At 35.7% G+C, this 21,128-nt stretch overlaps 1 protein-coding gene across 1 annotated transcript in view; it reads left to right on the top strand.

The window, feature by feature from the left end:
- LOC150094573 (integrin alpha-9-like) overlaps positions 1-21,128 on the top strand; it is a 670,422-nt gene that overhangs the window by 307,708 nt on the left and 341,586 nt on the right. The window contains exons 13-14 of the mRNA XM_090411817.1: positions 2,011-2,101; positions 17,931-17,976. Coding sequence (XP_090267943.1) covers positions 2,011-2,101; positions 17,931-17,976 — 137 coding nt within the window. The remainder of the gene's footprint in view (positions 1-2,010; positions 2,102-17,930; positions 17,977-21,128) is intronic.

Below are 21,128 nucleotides of genomic sequence, written 5' to 3'. Positions count from 1 at the left end.
GGTATGAAAACTGAATTCTTCCAGTCTCTAGGCCATGATCCTGTCTCCCATATCCTTGTAATCAATCTTTGAAACACTGATACCTCCATCCCCTGTGGCCTTAATTAACTCTACTGAGATTTCATCTGCACCTGGGGCCTTATTGCTGTTAAGCTGCTTAACTGCTCTTTCAACTTCATGCCTAAGTACAGGAGAGATTCATGCCTAAGATTCAGATAGCAAATAAAATTATTATTGTTATTCTCAGTCTCCATGGAGTCAAAAGCTCATAATGGGAGACCTTCTGTATACACACAGCTCATGATACTGTGCCTATTCACATTCTCTGTGCATTCACATTCTCTGAAGACACCAAACTCTTAGACAATGCATTTCAATCGTTCACCACTCTCCAAGCAAAAAAAACCTGCTTCTCGTTGGTTTGCTCACACCCTCCTTATTTAGCTTCTGGTGATGACTTCTTGTTCTCCCTCCCTCTTCCAGCTTTCTATGAAAAACTTCTTAAACATTAATTTGATAAGAACCACTTACCAACTTATTTCTCTATCACATCACTTTGCCATTGGCTTTCCATTAGCAAATCCATGCTGTTGTTCAAAAAGAATTCAATAGTTGTCCATCTAATTCTGAATCCTGTTTATCACTAATCCTTCCAACTTTCACCACAACACCTGACATGCAGATAGACTTATAATTTTAAGCTGGAGTTTTGTCAGCTCTTATGAATTAGTGTAATTCTGCCTTCCTTCCATCCCTTTGGAACATGACCCATTGTAAGACTCCTATTAAACAAGTATGTCATGATAGATGTCAATTCCTTGGCAAATTCTTCAAAACATGATATATTATGTTTCACTACCTTATAACACCAAGTTTACTCAATTTTCCATATACCTTGTTCACTCATAGTCAGTCTCTCCTCCTCCCCTTCTGTTGCTCTTCAACTCTGCATGATATCACATTCACAAGGATGAAATGCCTTTATGAACTACTCCTTTAATATTGCAACTATATCCTTTTACTATTTTTTTTCAACCATAGTCATCCTTCTGTAATAATTGTCTTTTCTATTGTCTAGATATTGACAGAAATCCCTTGGTTATTTTAGTTTCATTATCTGCTGCTCATACTGCACCTTTGATATCCTTACCAACTGAGTCGTCCTCGTTGCCTGTTCTTTTTACTTCTCATGGAACTGATTATTACCACTCATCTTATGTTGCCTCCATAATGTCTTCTTCTGTATTGCATACTTTCATTCCCTGCATTTCACACCTACCTAACTTTCTGACCCTCAGAATACATTTAGATATTGCTTTTACCAGGTAATTCTTGAATATCATCCAAGCAGCCTGGTTGGCCAAGTGGTTAGTGTATCTACTCTCCAGCAAAAAGGCTGCGGGTTTGAATCCTTCCGTGTGCATGGATATTTGTGATTGTCTGTGAAAATACTAGTGGTGGTGGTCGGTGGTAGATGGTGTTAGTGTAGATGACGAAAGTAGTTGCGTTTCGTTGTAGTTGGTAGATTGAGTAGTAGAGACAGTTGTGGAGTAGGTGCCCTCCCTCAATGAGTCTTTGGACACCCTGGAGGTGTCATGTAATCATAATAATAATAATCTCCTTTTCATTCAGCTTTTGTGACAACCACGTAACAGCTGTAAGCTATCTCCTGAGCTTTTAATAATCACCAGCCTTGTAGTTTTCCATTTGTATCCTTTCTCCACAAAAGTTCTCACATGGCTTGCAACCACCCAGCTAATTGCTTCATGGTCACTCTCACCAACTGGAGGGAGATTCAACACCTCATTTATAATAGCATTCTCTGATGAGATAATCAGATTCTCAATATTCTTGATCCTCGCATCTCATCTGTTACATGCTGCTTGATGTAGTTGTCCCTTAAAAACTCAAGTTCATTTTCTTATGTGGCATTGTTATATATAAATTTATAATGTGGAATTGTGATTGTAAATTATTGTTACATAATCTTTCCATTTTTCTTCATTCTAGAGAATTGGTGCTGAAGATATAAGTAACAGCATGACAGGGTTTGGATTTGGAATTGCAACAGGCACAGATATTGATGACAATTATTATTCAGGTATTTGTAAAATATTCTGATTTTAGCTTCCTTTTCTTCTGTTTATAATTACATGCTTTCCAGATGATTTATAAACTCTACAATTGGTGATGGAGTAAATACGTTTATTTACAGTTATACATCTGTTTTGAATCCCTCACCCAGCAGTGACTAGTGAGTGATATTATTTCCACAATGAGTCCTTCAAGCTCCAGGAATGAGTCCAAAGCATTGGATGATGCTCATATGCAAATAACCCTTATTATGGGTCTACTAAATTCACCACATGTGTTCCCCCCTTCCAAGCAAATCCATTCTATCCCTTCCCAAAAAAGCACAGCCACAACAGGCATGTCTACCTTTCACACTCTTGTTAATCACTTGTGCACTCCTACTTGGCTTAGGGATTGACTCCCCCTTCTTCTTTTCTCTTAAACATAGATCACCTACATTTATCTTGCAGTCCTTTTAGCAATTTATGTATTTCATTTTTCATCTCCCTGCTTACAAAGGTTTATAATTCATAGTCTTTCATTTGTTATTTCCACCTGATATAATTTTGGTTAGTTGCCTCTCTTTCTCTCTCTTCTCTCTCCACTCTTTTTTCATCCCTTCTCTTAGAATCCTGGTGACCAGATGTGACGAGTTTAGTAATCCAGGTATGGTGGAATCAATGTCTTATAGAGTGGTTGAATGATTTTCTGATTCTTGTACATCACTTCTCTCGATCACTATTTTCAGTTTGTTAATTTTTTATAACCTTTGCTATGTTTCCCCTGAAATTCCCTGTCTACCATCACTTAGAAATTCTTAGCCTTATTCATTTTTGGGGCAAAGTTTCATCAAAATAGTACTACCATCTTGAATTTCTTCAACCTTAACCTTCCTACCGGCTAGGACGTCTATAGACGTCCAAATAAATCTGGATAAGATTCAGCCCACCTGTTTAAAGAACCTGGATAAGAAGTGCAATTTGACTGTCATGTCCATTAGAAGGTGTGATAAACCCTCACTCTGAAGAGAAAGGTTAATCGGATTATCTCCCGTTCGTAGCTGCCTCTCAGTTGCCTATAACAAGAAACGGACTTTCTTGTTCCATGCTGGTGAACTGGATTTTAGTTATATATGATAGACTAAAAATAGAGAAATTATTTATATTTTTGTTTTCTCTTTTTATTGTACAATACAATTTTAATTTCTGGACAAAATAAAGGTCTTGCATAATTTCTTCACTTAACCAATTTAATTATTTATTTTTTTGCGCTAATTTTTTTCTAATCGCTACTAGACAAAAGATTTTTCTTTGTTCTCGAAGAAATTAATTCACGATAATTATTTGGAATATTCTTTTAAAAAAAGAAAAGAAAACCAGCTGCCGACGGTCCAGGTTATATTAATTTTATTTTTGTACAAAACCATCGAAATCGAATAATACTTAACAGATTTCCTTTAGGACACGCTTGAGCAACTTTGCTTTATAGAGAATAACATGAAATTCTTTAATCATATTACTAAATTTTTTCTTCATGTTGTATAGTAATCTGTACTTTCACTTTCTTGGTTTCCTTGTATAATTGGTCATTACAAAATGAAATTAACAGTTATGATTTAAATTTATATTTTCTGCATAATTCAGATATTTTATTCTCCAATTTTTAAAGTAAGCGATACATTTGCTTATTTTTATCATTCAAAATATGTATATCAAATGTGAAAGTTTATTTCCATATTTTTACAATAGAATTGCACTTTATTTCGCCTCTGATAATTTACCCCCCCCCCCCCCCGTTGAATTACTATCACACACCCGAAAACTGTTATGAAACATAGGTACAGTTTTTATTTAATTCGTTATTTTTCTCTAGTAACTGTTCCACATAACTTTAATTTTTCGATACTGAAACTATGTGGTGATTATTATAAATTAGCAAATTATAAATCAGACAATATACATATTTCGTGATTATTATAAATCGGGAAATTATGTGATATTCGGATACAGGTGAAATTAATATTTAAAATCACTGTCATCCTTCAAATGCAATATCAGAATAAAGAAAGTGAAAAACTCGAAGTTTCGAAATACATTTCGAAAGCCCGCTCTCGAAATGTATTGGTCTACAGACTGGATTCTGAACACGCCAATGTTTCGTGATGTTATGACTGAAAAACAATTCAGTCTCATCATGAAGTATTTGCATTTTCAGAATAATGAAGAATACGATCAGGCAACACATCCTTGCCCAGTCCTCAACAAAATTTATGATTTTCTGATGAAAATCCGTCAAAAATGTAGATCACTCTACATTCCTGAGAGAGACTTGAGTATCGATGAAAGCCTTATGCCATTCAAAGGTGGACTGAAATGTAAGCAGTATATTCCCAAAAAGAAAGCGAAGTATGGAGTAAAATTTTTTATGCTTTGCGAATCGTAAAGTGGATATCTTTGGGATTTCAAACCTTATACGGGAAAGCAAACTGTAATCGAGCACGATAAATATTCGGATCTCCCCTTGTCGATGCGTGCAGTAATGCAGTTACTAGACCCTTTACTGGGGAAAGGTTACTGCATTATAATGGATAATTACTATATATGTGTCCTGAACTCGCTGATTTGCTTTTACAGCATCTTACAGATAGTTATGGTACTGTAAATGCAAAAAGGCGAGATAATATATCTCCAGATCTGGCTTCAGGAAAGCTATCGAAGGGGGAAATCCGAACTTATCAGCGAGGGAAATTCTTTGCACTACGTTGGAAAGACAAAAAAGATGTTTTTCTGCTATCTTCCCTGCACAATCCATCAGCGGAATCCGTGGAGAAGCATGGTTTGAAGAAAGAAAAACCCATTGCTGGGTGTGCATACAACGACACTATGGGTTGAGTCGACAGGTGCTATCAGTAGCTATCATTCTTCTCTGTAATGAGGAAACAGCATAAAAAAATATTACAAAAAAGTGTTTGGACATGTTATTTGAATTTCGAAGTGTTTGTATTTTGTTATTTGGAACAGTTTTCTCTTGTACAAGAAAAAATGTTTGTCTACCATAACATATCTAGAATACAGAATAGAAATTGCGAAAGCATTGCTGCATGCACATGCACCTTCTTCAGCAAGCAGAAAAACAGGAAATCCTGTCAGACATCTGAGGTTGAACGCTGCTAACTCCAACTATTATCCCGAAAATCTACCACCAACGGCTAATAAAAAAAAAACCTCCACGCAAATATTATGTATGTAATAAAAAAAATATCAGAAAGGAAACAAAAATCTGGTGCCCTGAGTGTAAAATTGCTTTGTGTGTTTACCCTTGCTTCAAGGTGTTCCACGCTGTTCAAGAATTTTAAATTCTGAACAGTATGAAATAAAAAATGTTTGTTTTCAAGGCCATCAAAACAATCCTTTTCAGGACTACAAATATTGATAGAGGGATACCCGAATGCACTGTTTCTTTTTCATCTTGAAGGCTAATTTTTCAGTTCTTTTTTGACACAGAGAAACTGGAAAGAGTATTCCAGGTAAAGTATTTCATCAAAAAAATAATGAAATAAAATCTACCCTATATATATATATAAAATGATAAGCTTTTTTATGTCATGTTTATCGAAACGTTTTGAAACTCAGGGGCTACCCTGAGTGTCGAGTCTTCAAAATTCGAGTCATCAGAATTCAGTGGCTGAACCCCCTTTCGAGTTATCACAATTGAAGGAGAACTGGTCTACCATACCGGAACACGGGGGGTTGGGCATAGTCCCCTAGTTAATAAATGAAATATATAAATAATAACGGGAACATTTTCACCTTGCCAACACTCAACATTGATGTGATGTGGATTCCAAATTTCTTGTTTCGGAGATATATATATATATATATATTACAAAGTTTTGTAATAAAAATTTCTGCTACAATGAAGTTTGGCAGAATCAACAATATTTTTACTACCTTATTTCTGTTTCTCGTGTGGGAGAAAAACGGTAAAATGTCACTCTTATAATTATATCAGATGTTATAATGGCAAAAATAGTAAGAAAAAAGTCATTTGCAGTTTCTCTTCAAAACACAAAGAAAGAACATTGTAAATTCAGCCAGTGGAAAAGAAAATACTGCATATTTTTCTCCTGTTATCTGATTTTTTTTCTTATAGTTCAAAGAAGAAATCACTGCATATAACATGAAGTCTGCAGGAGGGAAAAAAATCTGGAAATTGGTTACATTATAACGAATAGAGAAATCATGTCAGAAAAATTATTCACGTATGATTCTAATCTCAGCAGACATAACATTTTCTTCTAGATTAGATATCTAAAGTAACTGAACCTTTGCTACTGTTTTACACTAAAATGAATGGGTATGTTCCCCAAGTGATTTACGTTTGTAACAGCTGTCTTGCAAACGATTTATGAAATAAATTATCTGAAATATCCGCAGATTGCTTAGGTCTATATCCCCCCCCCCAAAAAAAGAAGATTATGAAATGCATATGCACCTTTTCTTTGAAAATAATTCAAATCCTCTTTTTCAAGATAATTGTATGATTTAATTTCTAACTTTTGATAATAAAAGTGAAACTGATCATTATAAATTAAGCAATTATTTTGGCATAAATAATGTATAAGCATGTAAACGAAATATCAGTATTTCTGTTAGAATATAGGTAATCAACAATCGAAAAGGAAACAAGACATTCTTGACATATTCTGCACTACAGCCTGGGGCACTTTAGTATTCTCCCCTTTCTTCTCAATAGCACTGAGAATAATAAGCCTTCAACTTTCCCTCCAGCTAAGAGGATATTACCAAGTATTTAGAAGACGTAGATTATTTCAGAAATAGCTTCCAGCAGCAGAAGTAATATGTAGATTTTTTTAAAGAAAAACAAACAAAAATAATACTACTGAATTTTCTTTTGTGTGGTATGCATATAAACAATTTTGCATGGTGAAAATATAGCATATTATTTCTAAAATTTCACATAATTTCAGCGGGCAGTAGAACAGCTGGTTTTAGATTGCAAATAAATAGAACAGAATTAGAAGTTTCACAATACAATCTGATTGCCGTATATCTTTTGTCAAAATGGTAAAATGAAGTAATTGATTTTGAATGCTGTCTAGAAAAGCTTTCAAACCTGTGAGTTCTAGGAGAGGATAAGGAGGGGGGGAAGCATTAGAAAATCTTCAAAATGAAAAAGAATTTTGAATCATTCCGTATATGATATTTTTCCCATTATATTTTAAACATATCTACGAGGATGTGCACTAGATATTATCGTAATATGCATAATACAAATAAATAAATAAATAAATGACGAAGGCGAAGAATCACTGCTAAAATATCATTGGATATAAATTTTTGATACCAAAAAGACACACAATCGGAAACCGAGTAATGCAATGTAGCATTTTAACATTTTTTTTTATTTTGTCTTTATGAATAACAAAAAATCGTTTCTAAAACTGAAATGTGTTGATCCATATAATGCTATTTCGCTAGAAACGAAAGAAAAAGGATATATTTATTTCAATAAATATTGTTTAAAAATATAAATATTTGACATAATATTTTCAAAGCAAACATTTGAAAATTCTGAAATTCGAAAAAAATTTATTCAATTATTATACGTAAAGTGAAAGATCAATCAGTGCAACTCTTCCGGTGCACTGATTTGTAGAATTACCAAGTATTTATAAGACGTAGATTATTTCAGAAATAGCTTCCAGCAGCAGAAGAAGTAATATTTAGATTTTTTTAAAAGAAAAACAAACACAATTAATATTAACAGAACTTTGAACTTTCTTTTGCGTGGTATGCATATAAACAATTTTGCATGGTGAAAATATAGCATATTATTTCTAAAATTTCACATAATTTCAGCGGGCAGTAGAACAGCTGGTTTTAGATTGCAAATAAATAGAACAGATTCACAAACTTCACGATACAATCTGATTGCCGTATATCATTTGTCAAAATGGTAAAATTAAGTAATTGATTTTGAATGCTGTATAGAAAAGCTTTCAAACCTGTATAGAAATTTAGAGTAGTTATGCAATTCAGTTCCAGGAGAGAATAAGGAGTGGGGGAAGCATTAGAAAATCTTCAAAATGAGCAAAAATGTTGAATCATTCCGTATATGATATTTTTCACATTATATTTTCAACATATCTACGAGGTTATGCACTAGATATTATCGTAATATGCATAATACAAATAAATAAATAAATGACGAAGGGGAAGAATCACTGCTAAAATATCATTGGATATAAATTTTTGATACCAAAAAGACAATCGGAAACCGAGTAAGGCAATTTAGCATTTAAAATTTTTTTTTTTTAATTTTGTCTTATGAATAACAAAAAATCGTTTCTAAATCTGAAATGTGATGATCCATATAATGCTATTTTGCTAGAAACGAAAGAAAAAGGACATATTTATTTCAATAAATATTATTTAAAAATATAAATATTTGACATAATATTTTCAAAGCAAACATTTGAAAATTTTAAAATTCGAAAAAAAAATATTCAGTTATTATACGTAAAGTGAAAGAACAATCAGTGCATCTCTTCCGGTGCACTGATTTGTAGAATAAAATACACCAAATTCACTATCACTAAATAGATCCATTGCAAAAGCTGATCAGTGGGCATTTCAGGATTGATTTTTTTTTCGCATATGTGAAATTGGTTTCAATTTTTGGGAAGAGAGACAATAAATCATTTTAGAGGCAAGAAAGGTCAAATAACTTAGGACAATAAAGGAAATTCTAAGCAACACAATAGACGTAAAGACAGGGGGAGGGGACACAAAGGTCACTCAGCAACAGTTAATCCATTAATGCTATAGAATAGCCGTAACGAGATTAACGGCGGAGGAAGGTAATGGCATGATAAAAGGTAGAATGCCAACGAAGTTTTGATCCATGAAAAAAGCTAGGGAGTGTTGGATATTTCATCCACACTGGCCGGTTGGGAGGTTAACTGCATAACTTTGTATTTAACACTGAAGTGGTATCCATTATGTTGCCATTTTTCTGTGCCACCAGTCTGTACAAGGTCATTTTGCAGGGAATTTATATTAGAATTACTCCTCATCATCCTACACAACATAGTGTCGTCCATCAAAATACTACTATTCTTAATGTATTTCCAGTAAAGACTAAACAGATTAGTCCAAAAATAGATCTCAGTATCAGTTGTATCTCCCATGATGCTCAATGCAGGAGATACACATTGACATGAGGTTTCATACTTGCCATACCTGTCAACAAGCTGTTTTCTTACCCTACACTAGTTTATTTCCCCATCATCTACTCCAGTTTGTATAATAACCAATCATGTGGTATCTTTCTATTTCTCTTATGCAACAATCTGTAACTGTTGGAAACCAAGAGTAAATTACTGACACAAGATCTTTCCTTAACAGAACCATTCCTACAGAATACTGACTTATCCATCCATCTGAATTCTGAATCGGCTTTTTCAAGAATACCACTTAACAGATGCGAATTGACTGATAATTAGCTATATCTGTTTTTGACGTCACCCTTGTGTTATAGCCATTCTTTCAAGATTCTGCTTATTTTAAGGTTCAGTGAAATTAAGAAAATAGTTATTCATGAACTCAACTACTTCTTCTGTACATGCCACTTGCCTTCATCTGTTTTCAGTAAAATTATTATGATTAACTCCAGATCTCGACAGGATCAAAACTCATTGTATGATATACAAACTATTGCATACAAAGCTTATTAAACCATGCTTTCAACTCAGTGTCTGCATTCATCACAGTCTCAGGTAGTGCATTCTGCACACAATTCTCAATGCAAATAACCTGCTCCTAACTCCCTTGCACACCCTTCTTATATAGTTATTATCATCATCTTCAAACCTCCATGAAGTTGGACTCATCATGGGAAATCTCTGTTACACACAGCTCGTCATACTGTGCCTTAAATACATTGACATTCTTTGCAGTCACCACACTCTCAAGCATTGTATTCAAATCATTCGCTGCTTTCCATGAAAAAAAACACTGTTGTTCACTTCTTTGCTTGCACCCTCCTTATACAGTTTCCAGGAATGACCCTCTGTTCTATTCAAATAACAAAATGTCTTCACTGTTAATCTGATAAACACTCCTTACCAACTTATATATCTCTGTCATATTCCTCTCTTCCTTCTCATATTCACTAAACTCTGCAAATTGCATTTTCTCAATGCTTTTTCATACTGAACATTCCAGAAATCATCTTAATTAATCACTTCTGGATCCTTTTCAATATCTCTTAATCTTTTTGAAAACCAGGTGGCAAAATCTGTACACAGTACTCATATGTACTCTAATCAATGCCATATGCAATGGAACCATAATTTCCTTACGAGTGTCCCTAGCATCATTGCCAGAATTCATTTCTTTCCTTATGATCTTATTTCATCAATCAATTTCTCCTCATATTTCACTTTTGCTGTCCTTACCAACTGAGTTACCTTCCTGGTCTACTCTTTTTACTCTTCATGCAACTGATTATTACAATTCTTCATACTTTTTTTTTCATTTCTTTTTTTTTCTCCCTTCCAGGTTTCATTCTTACTCTTTGTTTTCATTTGATACCCACTTTAAATAAGTATTTTGACCTTTTAAATGCATTTGCATATTAATTATTAAATTCCTCATAAGTACTGATTGGTGGTCTTACAAGATATTAATGATAGCACCATGTGAAAATATTACATCATTGCTAACTTCCTATCAACAATTTTCCTCCAAATTAATCTGTTATCTGTAAAACTCCAATATTATCAATTTTATATTTGTCTTCTAAGGCTCTTCTTACTTTATTAATCTGCCAGATCTTAGTATTTGATTTTTTTTTTTTTCCCTGCCATTCTGGAAAGCACTTTTTTTGCTAAACTTTTCTCTCCCATTCTGTGTAAGTAACCATACCAACTAATATTAACTCTGCTCATACATTCCTGAATGCTAACAATGTCAGTTTCTTTCCTGATTTACTCATTTTTAATATGACACTGGCATTGATGTCATTTATTCACTCCTTAATTGTTCTTGAAACTCTTATATCAGCAGTTTCCAGTCTTTGATAAAGTGTTTTATTTCTAATCCAGTTCTAAGATCCATATATTAAAACTGGTTAGAACAGTATCTTGTACACAGCTAGATTAGGGTTTGACTAATTTCTCTCTTATTCCATACAAATGTATTATTATTATTATTATCACCCCAAGACCTCATGGAGTCAAAGACTCATCACACACACACACACTCGATATGATGAGCTCATCATGCTGTGTTTTAAACACATTCAAACTAATTGCAGACACCACATTCTCAGGCAAGGCATTCCAATCATTCACAACTCTGCATGAAAAAACCTGCCTCTCACTCCCCTGTTCACACCCTCTTTATACAGTTTCCAGGGATGACCTCTGGTTCTCCCCTGATTTCCCACTATTCTCTGTAGAACTTCTCCGCCATTGATCCTATAACAACCCTTTACCAACTTGCAGGTCTCTATCATATCTCCCCTCTTCCTCCTGTCCACCAGACTCTGAAAATTACATCTTCTCAATCTCTCCTCATACTAGACATTCCAGAGGTCAGAAACTACCTTAGTCAGTCTCCTTTGGACCCTTTCCAACATTTCTTCATCCTTCTGAAAACCCAGTGACCAAATCTGGGCACAATAGTCCATCATCAAATTCCTGCCATGTACTCTCAAGGGGTGTACAGAATATGATAGTACTACATGAAAAATTTATATCATTACTAACTTCCTATTTACAATTTTCCTCCAAATTGTCTGTTACTTGCCAAGACTCCAACATTATCAGATCTTATATTTCTATTGCCTGAGGCACACCACTAGTGACTTTCCTTTTCCTGGATATCGCTTCCCCATACACAACTTATTGATACCTACCAGATAGCCAGTCTCCAATCTAATATCTAACCCCATCTGCTCTAGTTTGACTGTCAACCTATCATGAGGTACTCTATCAAAAGCCTTTGCGAAATCCAAGTATATTACTGTGTATCCTTCTCCTCTGTCCAAGGAAGCGGTCATTTTATTGTAATAAGTAAGTAGATTACTAAAACATGACCTCCCTTTAGCAAATCCATGCTGTCCATCAAAGATAATACCATCGTTATCAACCCAACTCTAGATCCTAGTTCTCACAAGCTACTCCAACAACTTAACCACAACACCTGATACACAGATAGGCCTATAGCTTGATGCTTGAGTTCGATCACCTGAAGTGGCACAATCTTGCCCTCCTTCCACTTCTTAGGAACTTGACCGAGTGCAAGACTTGCCTTAAAAAAATATGTCAAGGCAGGTGTCAACTCCCTGGCACATTGCTTCAGAATACGTGGTGATATATTATAAGTCCCACAGCCTTATTAACATCTAGTTTGCTCAATTTCCATTACACTTCTTGCTTACTTACAGTCAGTCTCTCCTCCCCATCATCAACTGCTCTCAATCCCTCTATGAAGTCACATTCACAAAATTGAAAGATCTTTGTGAACTGCTCATTAAGTATCTCTGCCACGCATTCTGCATCAGCTGTCTTTATACCATTTTCTCAAATCAATGTCATCCTTCAATGGTTATTCTTTCTTTTGCTGGCTACATATCGAAAGAACTCCTTAGGATTCTTTTTGACTTCGTTAGCCAACTGCTGTTCATACCTCTCTTTAGCTACCCTCACCAACCAAGTCACCCTCCTTGCTTGGTTTTTGTAGACCTCATGGAATTGATTATTTCAACTTCTTATGCTGCCTCCACAATGCCTTTTTTCTCTTTATCTGTATTCAGCTGACTTCCTTCTATATCAGCTTTGCTAATTCTGTTGTATATTTCCATATGTAATTTTCTATCTTCACTAAAAATTGTGTTTAAATGGCTGAAATCTTTAACTAGTTCTATAGTTATGTCATTCAGAATGCAGTTGATGTTTTTTCTTATTTTCATTGTCTTTGGTATGAAAATAAACAATTAAAAGACAAATATTTTACAGCACATATTCAATTTAGTCAGGAAATCATGCATACTGGAATTATTTATGAGTATAACATTTGCATAAAGTAAAAAGTCAAGAATAACATATCCAATTTTGATTATTATTATTACTACCCAAGACCCCATGGAGTCGAAGACTCATCTAAGGTCCTTTCATCATACACAGCTCATCGTATCTTGTTTTAAAAACGCATTCAAATTTTATGCAGACACCACACTTTCAGGCAAGGCATTCCAATCATTCACAACTCTGTATGAAAAAAACCTGCTTCTCACTCCTGTACTCGCACTGTCTTTATACAGTTTCCACAGATGACCTCTGATCTCTCCCTGTTTACTGTAGAATCTCTCCAGCATTGATCCTGTAACAGCCCCTTACTAACTTGTAGGTCTCTATCATATCTTCCCTCTTCCTCCTGTCCACCAGACTCTGCAAATTACATCTTCTCAATCTTTCCTCATACTCGACATTCCAGAAGTTAGAAACTACCTCAGTCGCCTCTGGACTCTTTCCGACATTTCTTCGTCCTTCTGAAAACCAGGTGACCAAATCTGGGCACAACAGTCCATGTGTGGTCTAATCAAAGCCTATACAACGGAACAAGAAACTCCCTACTTCTACAGTCAGTGTCCTCTGCATCATTCCAAGAAGCCTTTGTGTTGTCTTCGCAATTTTGGCAATGTGTCCCCTAAATTTCAGATCCTTATCCACTATCACCGTTGACAATATATCCTCACCAAACATAAATTCTGCATCCCATCTGTTTCCAAAACTTTAAAACCTTACATTTTGCAACATTGAACTCGCATCCCCATTTCTGTGCTCAATCACTCAATTTATTCAATTCTTGTAAGCCAACATCTTCTCTACTCTTCATGGTTCGTCCCAACTTTGCATCATCTGCAAACAACTGAATATCTCCATCCAAATCTTCACCAATATCATTAATATACAAGTTAAACAGTAATGACCCTAAAACAGACCCCTGATGCACACCACTAGTGATTTTCCTGGATATCACTCTTCCATACACAACTTGTTGATACCTATCAGATAGCCAGTCTCCAATCCAATGCACTAATCTAATATCCATTCCGATCCACTCTAGTTTGACTATCAACTTATCATGCGGTAATCTATCAAAAGCCTTTACTAAATCTTGTTATATTATTATATTACTTACTATATTACTGTGTATCCTTCTCCTCTGTGCAAAGAATGTCACATTCAATGCCACTTTCTTTCATGTGATCCATGTAGATGATGAACAACATTGGACATGATGTGCGCCCTTGTCTCACAGTTGATTTAATGTCCAACCATCTTCCAGAAATTGCTTCAATTCTAACTACTGACTTATGACTCACACATAGACTGCGTGGCTCGATATACCATTTAAGAGTACACCATTGTAGCATTCTGAACAGAAAATCTCTTGGGAACTTGTCATGCTTTTTCTAGAGCTACCAAACTTATACACAGATCTGTGTTATTGATCACAATAATTGTCATGCCTTGCTTTGAACATATTCAATGTTGGAGTGCACACTATCCATTTCGGCAATACATTCCACTCATCAAGGGAAAAAATCTTTTTCACTCTTTCCTCACATGACCATTTTACAACTTCCAAGGATAACCTCTAGCTCTTATATTGCCCATTATCTTATGCAATAATTCCCTTGTGTCTATTTGGTAGGCTCCTCTCCAGCTTATACATCTCAATCCCCTCCTCCTATCTGCCAAACTCTGAAGACCACATTCTGTTAATCTGCCCTTATACTCAATATTCCCAAATCCTAAGACAGCCTTGGTTTTTTGCCTCTGCAATCTTCAATGTTTCCTTATAACCAGTGACTAAATCTATGCACAGCAGTCTTCAATGTTTCCTTATCACCAATATAACCAGTGACTAAATCTATGCACATCTATGCAATCGAGTATGCATCCTCCCAGGGCCGGTTTTATCATTTGGCGAACCTAGGCAATCGCCTAGGGGCACTAAGACTTTGGCCGCCAGATTTTGCTACATAGTTCAGGGAAAAATTACAACCTTCAAAAAAAATTAGTAAAACCTTGATTAATAATAAAAAATTGAAATAAGTCAATAGATGAATTAATTCAAAACTTTGCCAAAGCAAAAGCCCGAAAGATTTTTTCATAATTTTTGTATTTAAGATGTAATAATTTTCTTGCTATACAGATATTAGGAGTAATCATATATGTATACAAATGTATTGGTTTTGATTAATAATTTTTTTAATGTTCATAATGATATTATTTTTATAAATGTGTGCTTGTGTAGGACAAAATATATATAGAGAGACAATGTTAATAGCGCCTAAATTTTCTTTGCCTAGGGGTATCAGATACATCGGACTGGCCCTGCATCCTCCCATCGATGGATCCCAAACCTCAAGACCTTACATTTTGCTGCATTGAACAGATACTGCCATTCATTTGCCCATCTGTCTAGTTAATTCAAATCCTCTTGCAGGGTTACCACATCTGCACTATTACTAATAACCCTTTCCAGCTTCACATAATCCATAAACAACTGAGTGTCCCCTTGCAATACATTGACTATATCATTGATATATAGATTAAACAATACAGGTCCCAATACTGAGCCTTGTGAAACCCCACTTGTAACCTTCTGCTTCCTTGATATTGCCCCATCATACACAACGCTCTGATACCTATCAGTCAGCCAATGCTGAATCCATTTGACTAACTCAATATTTAAACCCATGTGCTGCAACTTAAATATCAGCTTATGTGGCACCCTGTCAAACGCCTTTGCAAAATCCAAAAAAAATGGTAGCATATGCCTTTCCCTCATCAACTGCTCTTGTCACTTTATTATAAAAGGCAATCATATTACTAAAGTAAGAGTTATATATCCCCCCTCCCACTCAGTGAACTTAATTTGATTGCACTGATGTAGGAGATTTTCAAGAAATTCAGATAGCATGTGTGAGAGAAGTCCATAATACGTTTCATATAACCAGAATATCCTTACATCAAGCCTTATAAAATGGTATAACTTTCTTCTTCTTACTTAAGAGCAAGTGTTTTTCAACATCTATCACTTTGGACTCGAATCATTATTAACATCTGATCTCCATGGAATCAAAAGATCCATTATGAGAGAATCGCATTCACCAAAAAAAAAGGGGTGGGGGGGGGATAATTAAACTGGGCATAAAATTCATTCAGTTTCTGCACTTACCTCACTCCTGTAATGTCAGCCTCCTTATATGAGGTGTGGCTATTAAATAACGAGACTGGTTGCAAAAAATGTGGTTTATTATTACAATTGTACAACTTTATTGTTATTCACTTCAACATACTCCCTCCTCTATCTATACACAGTTGCATATGAATTTTCCATTCTTGGAAGCAGTGCTGCAAGTCATCAGGTGTTATCTGCTTCAGTAGCGCTGCAGTTTTTCTCCTTTACCTCATCCTCTGACTAAAAATGAGTTCTCTTCAATGTGGATTTCAACTTTGGAAAAAGGTAAAAGTCGCATGGAGCTAAGTCCGGCAAGTAAGGTGGACAGTCCAACACTGGGATCTTCTTATCAGCCAGATACTGCTTTACAGACAGTGCACTGTGGGCTGGAGCATCGTCCTGATGGAGAATCCAAGCATTGTTCTTCCACAAATCGGGTCTCTTCTTCCTCACTTGTTCTCTCAGCTTGGCCAGAACCTCAAGGTAATAATATTGGTTAACTGTCTGACCCTCTGGTACCCATTCAACCATTACCATGCCATTGATAACAAACGAACAAAACAAAAAAAAAACGATCAGCATTGCCTTCAGTTTTGACTTGCTCATTCTTGCTTTTTTCATTCTCAGTGACGTAGGAGTTTTCCAGTGCATCAATTCTCTCTTTGTTTCTGGATCATACTGGAAAATCCATGTCTCATCATATTTGATGGCCTTCTCCTGCAAGTCTGGCTCTGCTGTCAGCTGGATGAGGTAAAGGAGAAAATGGCAGTGCTGCTGAAGTAGATAACACCTGATAACTTGCAGCACTACTTTCAACAGTGGAAAATTCGTATGCAATGGTGTATAGCTAGAGGAAGGGAATATGTTGAAGGGGATACAATTAAGTTGTACAATTGTAATAATAAACCACATTTTTGCAAAGTCTCTTTATTTAATAGCTACACCTCGTACAGATTTCAAACATAGAACAAGAGGAACAATCATACAGATTGTTCTATGTTTGTCTCTCTTTAAGCTCTGTAAAATATCCTTCATTAATCTTGTAACAACCCCTCACCAATTTATGACTTTATATCTCCTTTTTTTCATCTATCACAAGGTTCTGCTAATAGCATGATCTCATCATATCCCAAAGACCTGACACTAACTTTGTACATTCTATCTGAAATGCCTTTAAGATTCTTTATCGACATTGAAAACCTAGTGACTAGATCTGTGTATAGCAGTCCATATATATAGCCTGATTAAGTCATGATACAAAGGAATCATAACTTCTTTGCTTCTGCATGTCAAGGTCCTCTCATCATTATCATAATTCATTGTGATGTCCTTGCAATTTTAGCAGCATTGCAGCTAAAATTCAAGTGTTTGTTCATTACCACTCCCATATCTCTCATCTTTCAAAATTTCCCCATTAGTGTGTACCTCCATTTATCCCATCTCTGTAACATTGAACTAATAGCTTTAATGTCATATCCATGTATGTATATGAGAGAGAGAGATAGAGAAATAGAAATAAAATGAAGTTTTGGTTCACTAATTCATTTTTTCCCCCCCATCTTTTTATTTTAGACCTTTTGGTTGGATCTTACTCAACTGACAATGCTGTTCTTTTGAGGTGAGTACATTCGTGACTTCTGCTATTTCATTTGAAAGAACTACTTATTAATCATTGAAACTGAAAATGAAGATGTATAAGCTACAAAAATAAAATATAATATAATTTTTTCATTTTCATAATTTTCATCATTAATGCAACTATTCAGCCACCAAAAACTTATAATGCATTGGTTGCTGCTGGCATGTGAGATAGAGAACTATTGGCATGACGTAAGCATTTTATTAAATGTGCAATTTTTTAGTTCAACTTTCAGTATTCTCACACATTGCTGTGGTCTTCTAGTCTAAAATCTTTATGACCTAGGAAGGCTTGCATGTTACTTTGGTTTACTTCTGAAAATAATGTTATCATTAGCACTGCTGGCCTGGTTGGTAAGTGGTTAGCATATATGTTCTCTAACAACAGCTTGAAAGTTTGATCTGCTGTTGGCATGGATATTTGTATCTTCAGTGTGTGTGTGTAGGGGAGATGAATTTCATTACCCAGTGGAAACCATTTCCCACTTATTGGAAGCCTGAAGTAATTTGAAAAGATGTGTGTTTGTGTTAAAGCAGTAATTCTGGATCAGGTAAAAAAAATTAATTAATAGAATTATAAAAACATAAAAACATTATATAAAATTAATAAAAATGGAAGTAATTCTTAGTCTGCCCATGATATGAATGTTCTAGGTTGACATAAACCTTTTGTGGGTGGAGACATTAAAAAAAAACAACTGTATCCTGTTATAACAAAGTTTTAAACTAGTTTTAAATGAATTCAGACTGTTTATCCTGTTTTTATCCAGGTCCCCTTTGTTAGGGTCTGAGTAGTAATGGTTAATGTACACCTTATTGATACTGGTTAATACATGCCATATTGCATGAGGTGGGCATTAACCGTTATTCTTGCAGTGCCTATTATTCTTCTCCTTACTTTCATTTATTGATAGAGAACTCAAAACTGTTTCTTGCAATTCAGTCTTCACATTCATTCTAATCACACTCTTACTCCTATATAACTCTTAGTAGTTCATGTTTGTCCTATTTGCTTTTCAACCATATTCTGCAGGTCAGTGTCCTTCTCATTATTGCAGCAATCCTCTGTGTTATCTTCACTACCTTTTGCAGGTTTTAGAAACCCTAAATTTCAGGTTTCTATCAATCATCAACCCCAGATCTCTTGTCTCCCCTACTTCCTCCTGTTTAACTCCTCCCATAGAGTATGCAGTGTCCCAAACCTTAAGACCTTTTTTAATGCAGCATAATATGAGGCGGGAGCGTGCAAAAGAATTTATTGTATTAATTGGTGCAAATGATTTGAGAGAGAACAAAGAGCATGTCAAAATGAATGTCAGGAGACTGCTTGGAAAGATAAAAAAGAATAGTGTGACAGGAAGGGTAGTCAGTGTGTTGCCTAGGTATGGTTGTGGTGAAATGAGGCAGAGAGGAAGGATTATGAATGATATTCTGGCTGAAATGTGTGAGGAGATGGGAGTACAGTTTGTTAATGTGTGGAATGAGTTTGAGGGACGAAGTGAGCTGTATGGGAGCGATGGACTGCATTTGAGTGGTTATGGTGTGAGTCGCTTGGAGAGACTGCTGCTGGAAGGTAGAGAAGTGAATAGAGAAAATAAATCAGATTGAGAGGGGAGTGATGTGGAAGGGCAGGAGAGTAAGACGGAAGAGATTGAAGTGGAAATGAATGGGGAAGTGAGTGGTATGAGTATAGAAAATGAGAGAATGGGTGTGCAAGAGGAGCAGGGAAACGGGGAGTATCAGGGTGGACGGGTACACAGCGTGAGAAAGGTGGATGCTCCAAGAGGAGGAGAGAGCATGTGTAGGCAGGAAAGAAATGGGATGACCAGGGATCAAGAGGAAACAGATGGAATTGCAAAGGGTTCTAAAATGAAGAGGCAGAAAGGGAAATGGCCCTAGTCCATCATGGAGAGATCACATCGAGTGAGTGGTATCAGTGGAACTAGCTGTAGATCCAGAAATGAGTTGTTGTGTTTGTATACAAATGCTAGAAGCATAAGAAACAAGGCGGATGAAATGGTTACACTAATTGCGTATGTGCACCCAGAGATTGTTGGAATAAGTGAGACATGGTTAGATGAGGATGACAACCTGACAGGAATAGAGATGGAAAGGTATGATATGTTTCGTGAGAATAGAAGGGGTAAAAAGGGAGGGGGAGTGCTATTGATGATAGAGAAAGAGTTATGTCCATACAAGAGGGAAATAGGGCCAGTGGTTTTGAGGCAGTGTGGTGTTGAGATAGAGGTGAATAGAATCAAATACTTGGTGGGATGTTGTTATAGACCTGGTAATGTGGATGGTAGTGATAATGAAATATAGTCAAACATTTCACAAGGTGATAGTGAAAAGTATAGTCAAATAAGAAAAGGTGATCATTATGGGTGATTTTAATTATGGCAATATAGACTGGAATGAAGAGATAGCGACTGGAAGTAAAGAAAATGAGTTTCTTGAGTTTTTGAGGGATAACTAACTCAGACAGTATGTAACAGAGGGCACACGAGGATTAAGGGTCTTGAATTTGGTCATCTCATCAGAGGATGTAATTATAAATGAGGTCTCAAATCAAACCAGGTTTTTTTCGTGCAGAGTTGTGAGTGATTGGAATTCCTTGCCTGAGAGTGTGGTGTCTGCAAGGAGTTTGAATGTGTTTAAGACACGGTATGATGAGATGTGTGTGAGATAAAAGGACCTCCTAGATGAGTCTTTGACTCCATGAGGTCTTGTTTAATAATAATAATAAAATAAGTTTAATTGTGCATTAAACTGATACCCCCCCCCCCATTTATTTGCCGTTCTATCTAGCTTATTCAAATCCTCTTGCAGGGCTACCACATCTTCACTATTACTAATAACCCTTCCCAGCTTCGCATCATCTGCAAACAACTGAATATCCCCTTGCAATCCACAGACAATGTCATTGATATAAAGGTTAAACAATATAGTTCCCAGTACTGGGCCCTGTGGAACCCCACTGGTAACCTTCTGCCTCTTTGATATTGCTACATGATAAACAACTCTCTGATACTTATTGGATAGCCAATCCTTAATCCCATAATCTGACATCCAGACCATGTGCTGCAACTTGAATATCAGCTTATCATGTGGCACCCTGTCAAATGCCTTTGC

This window comes from Typopeltis vanoorti, chromosome 22 (genome assembly GCF_054136105.1).
Source record: "Typopeltis vanoorti isolate ZY-2024b chromosome 22, IOZ_Tvanoo_1.0, whole genome shotgun sequence".
NCBI lineage: Eukaryota > Metazoa > Arthropoda > Arachnida > Uropygi > Thelyphonidae > Typopeltis > Typopeltis vanoorti.
This window is presented reverse-complemented; position numbering and strand designations above follow the sequence as displayed.